Below are 15,753 nucleotides of genomic sequence, written 5' to 3' on the forward strand. Positions count from 1 at the left end.
ACACACACACACACACACACACACACACACACACACACACACACACACACACACACACACACAGCCTAGACTCAGCCACCTGCATACAGGCACAACAGAGGCAGAGGCATGAATAGTGCATGACTCTGAAATATAGTTTGAGAAGCGCCTAAGCGAGCTCAGTGGTGGAAAAGCATTCGGTTTCATTCAGCCAGGGGGCCTGCGGGATTCCTCCGGAGCTCTGCAACGACTCTATTAGACTTTTCGCATCCAAAGGCACGGCATGGCTCCCATGCCCGCACCCCCTCACCCATGCCCATCACTCCTCTACCAGGGGGAGGAAGGCCTTGTGGAGTGCCGAGGCTTTTGTGTTCACTGAAGCCTTCTGCCGCGCCATTGTCTGCTGTAGCAGTTTGCCCTGTTGGCGCTGCTCTTCTATCTCTAATTCATATAGCCAATGTTTGTGCTGCGCATGATGCAACTTGTATGAAGCCAGGGCCTGCGATGCATTCCCCGTTTATGTTTGAAGCCGTGCCTCGCGCTCTGCTGTAGAGATTGTCGCTCCGTAAACAGTTGGTGTCGGACTTCAAATGGGAATGTAGCCTTGCGGGATATGTGCTGGTATTCCTACACGCATACTTTTTGCATGCATATTCATGCAGGCAGGCACACACACACACACACACACACACATACACACATTCACTAGCACATTCCCTGTGATCTTACGTAATGTGTATCCCCTCCGTGTTACTGTGCGTGAGTGCAGCAGCATTGTGTGTGGGTCTGTGTGTGTGTGCGCGCCCCACTGGTTTCCTTGCCAAGCAGCCCTCCTTTCTTTGGTACCATTTATCTATGATTAAAAATCTAAACAGCCAATTAAGAAGCAATATCCCCTAAATCAAAATCCAATCTGCCTTTCGTCAGTGTCACACTGCCCTGCCGCTCCTGCTAAAGGCTGATGGCTTTGCCAGCAGCATTCGGTATGTGGTAGAGGACCACCGCTCCGCTCATCTGTAATGGAGCAGGTAGCTGGGCAGATCCCCACACAGGACCGGGGGGGGGGTTAGGGACAGCCGTGAGAACGATCCGTGTGGAATAACACAGATTGAGGTACCACCTGATGCAGCCTCAAAAAGCATATTTCCAGAAGGCTCCAAGTGCAAGCCGCGCAGACCGAAAGGCAGACTGGGCTTCGCATGAGTGTCGTAAGCTCCCCGACAGAGCGCTCCCCTTCCTACACCATCTGCGCGGATTGTCGGGATTTGAGCTGGATCACTGTGTCTGGACTTCATTTGGGAGGGAAACTGCGTTCTGTTTTGGTTTTCTTTCTTGCCTTCTTTTTTTCCCCTCTGCTGCCGTGTGAAAGTCTGGGACGCACAGATGGAAGCGCTCAGCTTCTCCGCATCCATCCCAGAGCCCACGTACACACGTGGTGCATGGCAGAGAGCGCGGGGCCACACTGGGTAAACTCGAGGGGGGGGGAGAACATCGCTGAACACTGGGACGGCATGCAGCCTTTATAGGCTGCTTTATGAAGCCGAGGACTCTGTAGCTTGTGCTCTTAAAACACTCCCCTTGCGTGTCCTACACAGGAATCAGTCACACTGTCTGGCATTGTGAAAGCCTCATGCATGGCACATAGTGTTATTCATAGAGGCATTTACTTACTTACATATTTTAAGGGGGGTGCTTTAGAGAGCAGGTATTGGCCAGGCTAGTGGTGCTCTCCTCTCGTAAATTTGGCAGCTGGGCTAAGGCACACAAGTTCATATAGATTTATACAGCACAGTAGGCTCATGTTATGAGGTTGTCATTTATATCACTCCACCCCCTCCTTCCTCGACGACACACACACAGATACACACACTTTTTATCCCTGTGTCTTTCTCTTCCTTTTATCTTTCTGTCCACTTTACAGCTTGTAATAAATCCACGGACGTTTCCATGACTTCTGCTCTTTGGCCGCGTCTCTGGCAAGCGGTGTCCTGTGTGGCCAGCACTGCTTCATTCAGTCACTAACGTGCGCTCGTAAACTCACCTCGCCATTTAATCCGCTTTAACGGGGTGTGTATTTGAGAAGCAGCACGCACACACACGCACTCGAACACACACATATATACATACACCCCGTGACTGCGATGGCATGGTTATGGTTTCGCTGACATTTTGGCCTCCGTGTAAGTGAGACCACTTCTCAGGGGACTTTTAATGCATATGTGGATGCCCTCAGGAGGTTTGGGCTGCCTGCTATCCCCCTCCATTTGTATCTGCTAGCTGGTGTTGGGTTTCTGCATCCTCGCGCAGCGGGTCTTAAGAAGTTTCCCGAGGATTGTGGGATATATGAGAGATCCCCTCAGCAGCTGAGAGTGGGGTGGAGGGGGATAGATGGACACTGAGGTGGTGTCAGCGGACATATATATACTCACAGCACACACACCATACACACAAACCCAGCACACACACACACACACAAACATCTGGAACCACGTTTTACTCTCTGTCTATCCAAAGTAGTGAGATGAAGGTCCAACTTTAAATAGTCATGTGAAGGACACCTGTCACTCCAAGTAAGCAGCCTAGGCTATGCACTGCATTTCTGTTTGCAGTTCTATGGTCAAGATCCGACCACCCAGCGGAAATGTATATAATGTAATGTAATACAGTACAACATTTATATTACATAGTTACATTGCTAGTTTTCAACCAAAACTCCTTATTGTTGCTTTAATATTACAACATATTTCCACTACATTATCGCCATATAGTCAGTATGAGAGAAAGAGAGAGAGACACACACACACACACACACAAACACACACACACAGCTCTGCAGCTCTCCTGCAGGTTGTTCACTCAGACCTCACATGAACTGAGTCCCTGGCAGAGACTTCACTCCACCCACTCACTCACACTCCCCTGTGATAGCCCCACTGACACACTGCACACATACACACATACACACACACACATAGCCTTCAAAATGGCTCAGAATCACACACACCCCTCACAACAGACCAGACACCCACACACATACACACACACACACAACCCTGGTCAACGGCCACATATACACACCTACCTGCTCAAGGGCCAGAGTTACACACACAAACTTGCACACACAAACTCTTACAGTGGCCCAAAGTTACACAGACAACTAAGCCTTACCTTTATTCCACATATGACCTTACAAACACACATACAGTACACACTCATGAATATATATATATATATATATATATATATATATATATATATATATATATACATACATACACACAACACTAAATATACTCATCACACACAACAGACTCGCTCTCCCTCATATACACACACACACACACACCCACACACACACATACAGTTCCTTCCTTCACTCACTGCTGCCACTAATCTCTCTCCAGTGGCAAATTCCTTTTTCCCTTCTTTTCCCCCGCACCCTTAAAGCAAACAAATAACCCTGCTAGGAGCCCTTGCCTCAACCCCCAGCCTCCCAGTCCCCTCATCTATTGTTTTGGTGGAAATTAATATGATGCAAGCAGATTCTTCTGCTGCGGTTTGTGTCTCTCTGGCTCCTCTGCGGTTTTACTGGAGGGCCCTTGGCCTGAGACGGTAGTGCTTTTCCCCGCCATGTTGGTTCCGGGCCGCCTGAACCCTGCCACTGCATACCAGAGTGACGGCTCTCCATGCATATCATTGCAGAGACGGAGTTAGAAAGCTAGCGAGTGAGTGCAGTGGTTTTTTTGGAGGCATGTCCCCGTCTCCCTGGCTGCCTAGCATCAGGGAATGCGAGAGGGTGGGTGGGTGGGGGTTTGGGAGTGCGTGAATGCCGTGATGCACTCTATAATTCATTCCATATGTTTGGAAACGACTGTTTCAAAAATATTTTTCAGCTTCGCAGACTTGGGGGTGGGGGGTGCTTGGGGTGTGGAAGTTGCCATGACCGTGACTAAACTGGTTCTGATGGTGTTGTTTAAAGACTGCGGCACAGCGTGAAGCATACCATGTTGTGGTCACAAAAATCAAAGAGTAAGCAGCTTTTTAAGGCAGTGTTTTTTTTTCTTTTCTTACAGATTTGTTGAGCAACCACCTTGCCGTTAAACATGACATTAGATGCTAATCTCCTTGTTTGTTCTCGTTGCCTTCCCAACTCCAGGGTTGGCCTTGTCTTCAGTCAACGAATGGTTCGCCTCCTCTTTCTGTCTTTCTCTCTCTCTCTCTCTCTGCTGGCCAGAATGTGGGCCTCTAAAAAACAAAGGAACAAAAGGGCTGGTCAGGGATGGCATCGGGGAGAGGCTTCTTAGAGACCGCTGAGAGAGAGAGAGAGAGAGAGAGAGAGAGAGAGAGAGAGAGAGAGAGAGAGAGAGAGAGGGAGGGAGAGAGGGAGAAAGAAAGAAAAAGAGAGAGAGGAGAGAGAGAGAGAGAGAGAGAGGTGGCGGCTGCAGTAGCAGAGATGGGCACTGGTGAAATGAGCTTGCCATGCATGAACAAGATGAGAGAGTTCAGATTTGGCTCGGGATCACACAGCAGGCCTGGGGAGATTAGACACCCCATAATGCTTTGTTGCTTTGTCCACCAAGGTTTTTTTTTCTTTTTTTTAACTTTGCTTCAATCTCGCTCCTTCTCCCTCTCTGCTTTCTTTGCCCATTGGCCCTGCTTGGGCACTTGGGGCTTTGGGCCTGGCTTCTAGGGCCCTGGTGCTATCGCTGTCACATGGTGCCCTGCCAGATAACTGCCCCCTCCCTCATCACCCCCCCCCCCCCCCCCTCACACACACCAGCCCACTACGGCCCCCCCCTCTTGTCTTCATCCCTGTCCATTTGGACAAAGTGGGCGGCAGCCAGGGGCCAGCTGAAATTGAGCCCCCCTCTTGGCTCGGAGGAGGACTTGGCGCCTGGTGGGAAGTCTGGGAAGCCCGGGGCTCTGGCCGGTCCTCTCCACACTGGGGAGAAACGTGCCGTATTGGGCCACTGCCGGCACATTTTGCAAGCTCTGATTTCACTTCCTCCTGTTGACTTCCTCCCTCAGCATAGCTCCCACCCTCCTCTGCAATTAGATTCCGCTTGCTCTACAGTCCCTCCTCTCTCTGAATATTTGTTTGTTTATTTATGTATTTGATTGTTTACTGAAACGAGGGCGACTTGATACATGCTCACCTCAGTTTGCTTTCACATCCTCCGTCAGCATGACTCACTGCAAATTGATGGATGCCACGAGGGCAGCCGGTGGAACAGAAGGCATGATGGGAAATTGGGCGACCCAAGGTTACCCAAACGGTCTTTGTGGAGGAGATTAATTGTGCAAGAGCCCTGTAATGATTGCTGGCTGAGCTCCTGGCTCAAATCCTGTTAGAGCCTGAGCAGAACACAGCGCCTGTCTTAGAGAGAGAGAAAGGGAGGTAGAGAGAGAGAGAGAGAGAGAGAGAGATGAGCTGGAAACACAGGTGATGGAGAGGAGATCGCGATTGGCATAAACTGGGAACAGTGTCAAATCCTCCACAGATTTCCTCTTTCCAGACCTGTTTCTCCTGGCAGAAGGTTTGAATAGCTCCCCCCGACAGCTGCTATGGCCCACGGTTTCCCTCGCAGTAATTCAGAGACAGTGGTGAGGCGAGGTATTTACGAGATCTACGGAGCCAAAAAAAGCAATAACTCATAGATCCGTCTCGCTAGCGCGGACACTAATGCCAGCATTTGTCAAACTGTTATTTATTCCGCTTAATATCCTTCCCTGTTTTCCTGTAAATATTTGTGTGTATTCCCTACATTGTTTCTCTCTTTACCCTACATGCCATTCTTCGTTTGGGTAAACGTGTCACGTTGACATATTTGTAGTTGCTGACTGAAGCCTGTGTTGTCAACACTGTTAGCAGTGGTTAGTGTATGGATGGATGCCAGTGCTGGTGGGTGGCGTTGGAGGGCTTTGTGTTGACGCGGTGTTGTTCATCCCACTGTGGCTGTGATGGCGATGCCATTGTCTTATTGCCTGTAGGCGAAGGGGAAGCTCTCTGTGTGCAGTCGGTGGTGTTTGTTTGCCGTGGGTGGCTTGCTGCTCTGTGTGTGTTTGTGTGTGTGTGTGTGTGTGTGTGTGTGTGTGTGTGTGTGTGTGTGTGTGTGTGTGTGTGTGTGTGTGTGTGTGTGTGGTTGTGTGTGTGTGGTTCTGCTCCAGTTTTCAGGACATCAAACAGGCTTTAGAAGCTGAACGCAGTAGCAGGAGCCACTCGCTCCTCAGTTCCCCGGTCCGCCGGCAGCTTTCCTCCCCGCATTGAGCGGGCCCCGTGTGGGCCGAGGGGGCCCGTTTGAACCGCACTGAGAGAGCGGAGAGAGGAGAGGCCTTATCTACATATTAGCCTCCATTTCTTCCTCAGCTCACCTCATTTCCTCCTTGCAAAAGCTGTAGCCTGCTGCCGGAAAAAAAATGAGAATTGAGCTCAGTGCATCTGCACTCATCAAATCATAAAGTTGCCTTCTTCAAAACAGGCCCTGATAGGATTTTGGAATGGGGTTCATGGAAAAATAGAATACTGGCCATTTTTATATATTTATAATTTGTTTATTCACTTATTCACTGTTATAAATAATGCCAAACATAACACCCAAACGTGTGAAGTGGTAGTTGGTTCTCCCCCCCGAAGTTAGAGGAAGTTCACATGCGCTATGGAGAGAGGCTGTTAACTGGTGGCATTTCTCCCTGAGTTGCCTAGGTTACTGCTCTCACAAGCACATTCTTGGGACCGAACACTCAGATTTCACAGTGCCATCTTAATGGAGCAGCGAGACGTCTGGCAGGCACTTATGAATCTTGTCAGCCAAGGCTGAGGCCCCACACTGACAAACAGAGGAGAGTAGGGGGTGGGGAAGGAACAGTGGAACGTAGCAGTACTGCAAATGGAGTACAACAAAACAGGAAACCTGTGAATTAATGAGCTTAAACACCTGTGCTGTCAGCTGGAGTGAGGGCTTTTAGGAAGGTTTATCTGACTTTTTTTTTTGCTGGCAATTTTATTCCCCCTGCATCCCTGGACCATGGCAAAATATGCGCATGAATAAGTCTACCTTCCAGTGACTTTTCTGACCTCTCTGTTTGTGGTGTGATCACCCAGCAGTTCAGTTAGGCCACTTGTGATGTATCCTTTCAGAAATCCACTGGCTTGTATCACTCCTATGTAGCATTAAACCAAATGCTGGCAACACATACAGGCCCTTCCCACAAAACATGAATTTGAAGTGAAGGAATGTCATGAAGTTGAGGCATGAGAGAGGAGTGTTTTTTATGTTGTGTGGTTACATGGGTTGCAATATCAGTGATTGCAACATTGGGGATTGGGTTGATTAGATTTGCATTCCGACAGTTGAGTAATTGACTCCAAATTGGAACTGCCGAGCTGGAAAATATGTGCTCAGATAATGAACGATTTTCCAGTTGGACACCTTACATTATGTGTCACCCACTAAAAACAGTGGAGTAAGAATTCAGTGGGTCCTGGCATGAAAGCGTCCCTCTTCCCAACTCCCGCCTCTCTTTTGCATGAAGAGTGAATCCTCCTCTGCTCCTGCAGTGCTCCTGGAGGCCCAAAACAAATCAGACAAGACGTGCATTTCATAATCATGTATTCAGGCCCTCTCTTCAGCTAAGACACCCGAACCCGCACTTTTGGTGGGCGGTAGCCCTTCGGAGACTACTGTCATTTTAAAGTCTTATTGTGAACGAGGGGGTTACTGTAGTGTATTCACCAGTTCCTGGGGTCAGATGTGTCTAGCCATTCAAATGGAGCAGCCTTTGCTTGCATTATTATGGTTCCTCTTAAGAATCTATAAACATGTTATTTGGTACTAGTTTGGTACTTGGTGAACAGTGGCAGATAGGGTTCGACGGTAACTAATTCTAACTTTTTAAATGGAAAGACCTTTAAAACAAACCCAAGTTCACAGACAGCACCTTTTTTTCCAGAGAGTGCAGGGGACTTAGTAGTGTCAGTGGGCCTGCTTAACTTTTGGGAAATTGCGCTCTGTAAACTGTGACTTTTCGACTGTCGTCATTAGCAGAGGAGCTGATAAATGGGAGGAATTTAAGATGTTTCCAGGCATCACAGTAGGGTGTCCCTGTGTGCTGAACAGAATGAACTTTCCCTAATGAAAAGGCTCTTCAGTCCACTGAAAGAAATGATTGGAATGGGGTAAAAAGTACCCTTTTTTAAAACAAGTTCTTGGGTCCTTCTGGATAGATTTTCTGTAATTAACCAAAGGTGACATCGTAAGATTGTTACTTTTTTTCCTCATTCTTCAAAATGTCAGCGCAGCCAATTGTGGTGAAGGCACTTCACCTGTAGTGTTTTTCATTGGTTCATTAGTTTCAGTAATAGGAAGCTGGCACATGGCACAGCAGAAAATGACTTAACACATCCAATTAAAACTATAATTTAGCAAGATTTGGCCCAAGTAGAATAACCAAAAAGTTTCTTTGACTTTGGCCATCCGCGGAACATTCGTATGTGGTCCACGACTGGCCCAGAAGCCTTGAGAGAAGATGACGAAAAACATGAAAGCAGTTGCGAAGTGAGTGATCAGCAAGATCACTCAACAGATCAATCAGACCTCACAGAAACTTTGAAGCCCCCAGCTGCCTAATCGATGAGGAGGAGCCAGCTTGTTAGTGCACTCAAAGGCGGGTGGAAATAGAGAGGGGAGAAAAAACCACAAACACAAACCCTTCCTGGCATCACCCATTCGCCAATCGTGCCATAGCCTGCCAGTCAGCGCTAACTGCCTGGCACGCAATGGCTCGGCACAGCTTTGTACTGTTTGTGTTTCTGTCCTGTCTAATTTGCTTTGTTGCTGTTGTTGTTTATTAATCAAATCCCTGAATGCTCGCACTTCCTCTTCCCTCCAATTAAGGAGGGGGGAAGGAGCACAGCGTTTTTTCATCAGGCTGGCGGCATTTTAGCCGGATGTTGTCTGTTGATGATGGACATCCGGCTCTCCCTCTGATCAGTTGGGGCGGTGGCGGCATCAATCACTGGCTGAATAAAACATGAAGGTGTTTTGGGCTTGTTTGCCTTCCTCACCACGTCTGCTCGTTCACCCCTGCCTCCGCTCCAGTCAACTTCACAGTCGGTTCATATCCTGCAGCGCCACTCCTGATCACGTGTGTTTATCAAACCTCTAACCTGTTTTTTGTTTTTCTCTCTCCTTGCAGGAGCAAAGTCCCAGTAACCAGACGTCTCTGGCCATGATGCAGGAGCCACAGGAGATGGTGGAGGAGATCGTCACCGTGGAGGAGGACCCGGGCACGCCCACCTCCCACGTGTCTGTGGTCACCTCCGAGGATGGAACCACACGCCGCACAGAGACCAAGGTAAAGACCAATCATCCCTCCCCGCTTCAGCCCATAATGGTATTTCGTTAATGAAGGATGTTTCACCACTTACGGAGAGGAGACGTCTCTGTAATTTATCACAGGCCTGCACCCCTACTGCTCAGACACTCACCAGGGGTTGTTATTGCAATATTTAATCAGGGACCATATCAGATAGCCAAATAGTAATGATATGCGAAGATTAAGCTCGGTGTTGATCAAAGATGAATCCACCTGATGCCCTCATGAACATGGATATTGGGAAAGAATGCTGAAGTGTTAATGATGCCATTGAAAATAATTTTTCATCAATGTTAATCTGATTTTTTAATGTCATCGGGAGGGATCCCAGCGTAGCAAGTTGATGTATTATGCATATTTATCAGACAGCAGGAGGCATTAATGAGATGAAATATTAAAATCTTTATTAGCTGTACTTGGTGAATCTCTGGTCTCTTAACCGAGGGAAAGTTTTTGGCATGCACGCAGGAGAGAGAGAGAGAGAGAGAGAGAGAGAGAGAGAGAGAGAGAGAGAGAGAGATGAGAGAGAGAGAGAGAGAGAGAGAGAGAGAGAGAGAGAGAGAGAGAGAGAGAGAGAGGAGAGAGAGAGAGAGAGAGAGAGATGAGAGAGAGGAGAGAGAGAGAGAGAGAGAGAGAGAGAGAGATGAGAGAGAGAGAGAGAGAGAGAGAGATTTTTTTTTTTTTGATTTTATAAAAAACTTTTATTTGTAAACAGTAACGCCAACAGTATTTTACACCTTATTCAAAACAAACGGAAATGAAAATCATCATCAAATGAGCACCACAGTTTTTTCACAGAAATATTTGCCATTGTTTTGCAGAAACAAAATACAACACACAATTGAAACCAGGCTCAGTTATTCCAACACAGGAGCAAACAATATTACAAGTCATACAAAACCCTTCCTTACACATACATATAAACTAAGTATGCTTAGTTGTTTTATTACGCAACTTTTTCCTCAATTTGCTCAATATTTTCCGGAGACGAAAAACATCGTTATCCTCAAATGCACCCTCCCTCATGAAACAGACAACATCGTTAACAAACTGCGAGCAATCAGGAAAATACAGTTCCACCTCCACTTTCCGCAACCCTTTCGTGTCGCGTAGGAAACTGTTAATTGCCTCTGCAGTATATTTCGTTTCTTCGCTGGAGAGCTGTGCCTCTCCCTGCGAACACTCGGACCAGTTTGAGTCAATGGATTCGCAATCGCTATCCAGATTACCACTCGTGTGTGTGTCTTTTTTCACTTTAGACCCGGTAACCTCCACCGGGTCTATCTTTCTCTTCGCCGGTACTTTAAAGACTGGGTCTATGTCAATAGCCTCAGCCTGAGCCACATTCACTGACGGTTGAGGCACTGTCAGTGTCTTTACTGAATGCCCCTTCTCATTAGCATTTTCACCTGGTCCAGCCGCAGCTACCTCTGCCACGGCTGGCTCAATCAGCACCGAAGCACCGACCACGGCTTCGGGGCAAAGCACAATCAGATCCACTACGGACTGAAGACCCCCCTCAAGTCCGCTTCCCTCGGTCCCATCCTCCGAGGGTTCTACCTCAGTGTCTGTTGGAACAACTATGGGGGACTCAGCCACATTGGTTTTGGCTGGAGTGTCCTCCTTTGTGTTGCCCTTTTTACCGGGACAAAAACGCCCGATGTGTCCTATTCCACCGCAACTGAAACATTTTAACGCAGTGTCTGACGTTGCATACACCACATAATCGAACCCGTCCACCCTTAATTTGAACACAAGCTCAATCTCCTCCATGCCACTATTTAGGACCATGTATGCTTGCCTTCTAAAAGACACTAGATGTCGAAGTAGGGGCGATTTACATCCCAGAGGGATTTTTCGAACAGATGAAACCAGCTTGCCATAGCGTTGCAACTCTTTCACAATTAGCTCATCTTTGATGAACGGGGGTACATTTGAAATTATAACTTTCTTGGCGGGGGTACTGAGTGGGAGGACTGGCATGTAGGAATCATTGAGTACTATACCCCTCACAATTACCTCATTAGCGTTCTCAATTGTGTTGAGAAACAACACCACCGCATTATTCATTCGTGAAGCCGACTTCACGTTACCGTGCCCAATTAAATTTCCAACCTCCAAACTAACATTCTCCACACTTGCGGTGCATTCAACTTTGATACCATGAAGGCGCGTTAGTTTGTCAAAATCCATGCTTCCCGCGGCCGCCATACTCCCAGCAACAAGCCGGTCGCAGACTCCACGGGGAAACAATACGTGATATTTACAAACACCCAGCTAAACCAAAACCCCAGTAGTTGTAAAACTAAAGTGCCACCAAAATAATTAAAATGATTAAACACATATAAACAACACACAAAGGGAGAAAAGTTAGAAGTAGCACTTGCTCACTCACACTCACTCACGGAGCTCACACACGCACGTCCACTCAGGTCGAGAGAGAGAGAGAGAGAGAGAGAGAGAGAGAGAGAGAGAGAGAGAGAGAGAGAGAGAGAGAGAGAGAGAGAGAGAGAGAGAGAGAGAGAGAGAGAGAGAGAGGTGCTTGTGTTTGTTGTGGATTGCTGGATTAGCAGGTTGGGAGACAGCAGTTTGTGGTGTGAATGGTGATGAGAGCGTCATCTAGCACATAGTGCTGACGCAGGGGCTTTCTGAAAGTGAGTTGGCACGGTGTGATAGGGGAACACACACCGCTCACCGGCTGATGAGAGTGCAATTGTGAAAGGCCAAACTGTTCTAGAGATGTCCAGGGCCAACCGTAGCTGCACTGTCAACATGTCATTGAGGTTGAATAGGTTCACAAAAATCGCTTCAACTGGAGGTCCGTTTTTTGAAAGCTGACATATTCAGATACATGGGAAACATTTGTCTAATGTATGGAGAAAGCCCTGAGGCCTTACTGGGAGAAGCTGAAATGAAAGGAATCTATGAAATTTAAGACCTAATTTACCTTACCTTTTATAAAGTTTTCAAAATGTTGGCAGTCACAAATTTCTATTCCAAATCCAATTATATTGTAAAGTCTTTGTTGGATTAAACCGTCTATCACCCTGTCCAGTATGTGGTGACATTTCCCCCCAAAAATGATACAATTTCATAGAATTGATATGCCTCGAGTTCAAACGTTAGAAAACGAATGTATCAGAGGAAGAGTTTTTAAAAGTCATTGTGTATTTTCAATAATGGTTGCTGTTGCTTTAGTCACCCTAAAATATCATGAAGTTTGTCCTGATATTAGTGTCAGTGTTGAGGGACCCTCTTTTGATTTCACGTTGCCTTTGTTTTATTATGTCTTGGGGGGTGGGGCGAAAAAGGATTTTCCTGCTAACGCCAAGGTGAGTTTGAAACTGTTTTCGCCGTCACTCACCATTCAGGCTGTCCCCATCCAGCCCCCTCCTGTGGGCAGCTCCATGCTGCCATGTGTGCACAGCTTCACATGTCCCAGTGTGTCACAACAGAGTCTCCACCCTCCACCCATACCCACCCCTGCTGTGCGCCAGCCTGTGTCAACACGATTCAGCCCATCATCTCGTCCAGAGACGAGCTGTGGCGGGTTCAAATTAAAATCAAGCCAGGTCGAGCCGAATAGTGTTGAGCTGTGCCACACTAGGCTAGGCTAACCTAAGCAAGGCTAGTCAGCTACACTCTCCTACTGCTAAAGGCACCATTAAAATGTTCCCCATATTGCTACTGTTCCCAGGAAACATTACTACCCAGAAACAGTGAATGTATGTTCAGGTCTTTTAAGCCTCTTTATTTATTGCATATGAAGACAGATTGATCTGGGCAGGAAGCACAATGCCACAAGAGCATGAAATAAATAAAGGAGTCTTTGCTAGAAGACACACTCAGAATCCCCTCAGAGGAGTCGATCCGTTGTGAGGAAGTTATTTCCAATCAGCGAGAGGGGTGGAGAGGAACAGAGAGAGATTATTCTCCGTTCAATCCTAAACGGAGCACGGTGACGTGACGGAGCTGGTCCTCACTATCATGAAACTGGTTGAAGGCCAGATTAAGCACATGTTTCACAGATGAGGCTAGAAGGTGTAATCTCTTCTGCATAATAGGTGTATTTCGGTTGATGGCCTCCTGTATGTATTACCACAAGCAAACACTTTAACTGTCATTATTTTAGCCTCTGAAATTGGATTTTGATAACACCATTGCTTTGCCTTGCTGTGTTCACTACGGTGACTCACTAGCGCCTCTTGAAGTACAAAGTGGTTTTATGAGAGAGGATGGTGTGGATCTAGCTGGTTAGCTTGCTAACTTTATTAGATATCTGGGCAACAGTGGCCCATACAGCCTGTGTCGAGAGATCCCTTTGATAGAACTTCTTTTTTAAAGAAATGTTCCTGACATAATGGGTAATGGTGACCTTGCCTTATTGGGGACTTGGTTTCGGAGAGGACGTCACCAAGGCTAAGATGGTGGGAAGACTCCAAACGGAAAGAGGGGCCTAGCTCATCGTTTCCAACCAGTGGGCAACAAGACACAAGGATGTTTTTTACCCCATTGTGTGCGTCTGTTTAGGTACACTTTCATTACATGTCACAGCTGAGGGAACTGTGGGAACAGTAAATTGAGCTGGCAGATTGGTGTATTTGGAATGGTCGCTGCTGAGCAGCAATCTAAATGCTAAACTGCCGAATGAATTGTTGTGGAGTCAGGTGCAGGTCCCCTTGTTCATATGCCGAGTAAGTGGGGGCGCCGCGTCCATCTTGCCATCTCAGCTTGCTTTGTGACGTGTGTGTGTGTGTGTGTGTGTGTGTATCGTTATCGTTTCTTCCATTCCTTTGGCATTTTCCTATGTTTACTGAAACAATGGAGCGGTTTGTTAAATGAGGTCAAGTTTTGAAAAATCTTAGTTCTGTTCTCGAGGCTGCTTTGCTTCGACAAATCATTTCTACAGAGGCAGTAGGGGAGGAGAAAAAAAGCTGTTGGCCCAATTACATGCAAAACAGTCTTTGAATAAAAACTAGGCTGAGAGATTGAGAGATGATGTGCGGTGGAACACACTCTGTGCTAGCACACAACACGTAACAATGTACCATCTTGGTAACAGGGTCAGCAAAACATGTATATCTCATTGTGTGTCACTGTCTTCAGTGTGCTTGTAACCATTTTCTCTCCCTCTTCCTCCTCCCCAACCACTGGTGCACTCAAACTTGTGTCACAGGTGACCAAGGTTATCAAAACGATCACGCGCCGCACCTACCTACCTGTGGCAATGGCCGACTGCCTCGCTGACTCCAAACTGACCACACCTATACCCACGCCCTCCCCAACACCCAGCACATCCGAGGCAGACTCAGTAAAGAGAAGCTTTCCGCTTTGGCCTTGAACCCGCCTACCCCCCCATCCTCCTATTCTTACCCTCCTACTAACAGTTACCCTAGCTTACAGCTTGTGTGGTGCCCTATTAAAACGAATACTGCAGTGATCGTGAAAAACCCTTACTACACTGTAAAGTCTTGAGTGTGACGCCTGGCCCGATTCCTTCTCCTCTATAACAGTCTAACATAGAGCAAATGCAAGCCTGTGCCTCGTCTTTTAAAAATTCCTTCACTCTACACACGCCATCACTGTCCCACAAGCCTGCGAGCTCTGTGACCCGCTCACAGCATGAGCCCTAGTGTGTGCCAGTGTCGAGTGGCTGTTCTTAAGGTTTATTGTAGATGTTTATGCAGGCTCGCTGGTGAGTCCCCAGGGTCCCTGTGCTACACAGGAAAAAGTTGAAAGGCCTAGAAGTACCACCATTGCTGCCACCGCCACCACGCTCATGCGTGCAGAGGATCTCTCCAGGCTAGCAGATCAAAGTGTCTTTGAGAGACGGCGGATGCCGTTGCGTGTAGCGCTCTCCGGCAAGAAGTCTGGTCTGGTCTGGTCTGGTCTGGTCTGGAGCGTGGCAGTGGTAAACTGTGGCATGGCTTGCCTCTTTTTCCACCCCACTTTGAAGGGAACCTCCTATTGACAGGGAGCGAGGCCATGGCAATGGCACTATTATTATCTGCCTTTTTATACAGTGAAGCTATGAGGTGGAGAGCCGAGTAGATACATAAAATATACAACATAATAAAACATTAACTTGTTATGGAGTATCTCATAGCTGTTTATTTCTCATTATACTCTCTATAAATATTTAAAAAAAAAAAACTCATTTGGTGCCCTAAGCTAGATGCTTTTGGTGCAGTTAAGTTTGTTTCTAGAGTCTACTTCAGCCCAAATGGATGTCAATGCCACACCCTAATCAGGCAGCTCAATAGCACCAGCCTCACTTTAGTACTATTATAAAATCTAGACACCAGACAAGCTCTTTATTTTGAACATGAAAGGGATTTATATATAAATGTGTGAGTTTTCACGCAAAGGCAAACAGTCAGACCGTAACAAGTGCAGTGC

At 47.2% G+C, this 15,753-nt stretch overlaps 1 protein-coding gene across 11 annotated transcripts in view; it reads left to right on the forward strand.

Annotated features, from left to right (window-relative positions):
* Positions 1 to 15,753, forward strand: part of arvcfb (ARVCF delta catenin family member b) — a 162,658-nt gene that overhangs the window by 87,685 nt on the left and 59,220 nt on the right. For 10 of the 11 annotated variants that reach the window (XM_080852721.1, XM_080852728.1, XM_080852725.1 and 7 more), the window contains 2 exons: positions 9,175 to 9,333; positions 14,531 to 14,665. In XM_080852721.1, coding sequence (XP_080708847.1) covers positions 9,175 to 9,333; positions 14,531 to 14,665 — 294 coding nt within the window. The remainder of the gene's footprint in view (positions 1 to 9,174; positions 9,334 to 14,530; positions 14,666 to 15,753) is intronic. The other variant, XM_080852731.1, reaches the window with a different exon arrangement.

The sequence above is a fragment of the Sprattus sprattus genome (assembly GCF_963457725.1).
Source record: "Sprattus sprattus genome assembly, chromosome: 15".
NCBI classification, from domain to species: Eukaryota; Metazoa; Chordata; class Actinopteri; order Clupeiformes; family Clupeidae; genus Sprattus; species Sprattus sprattus.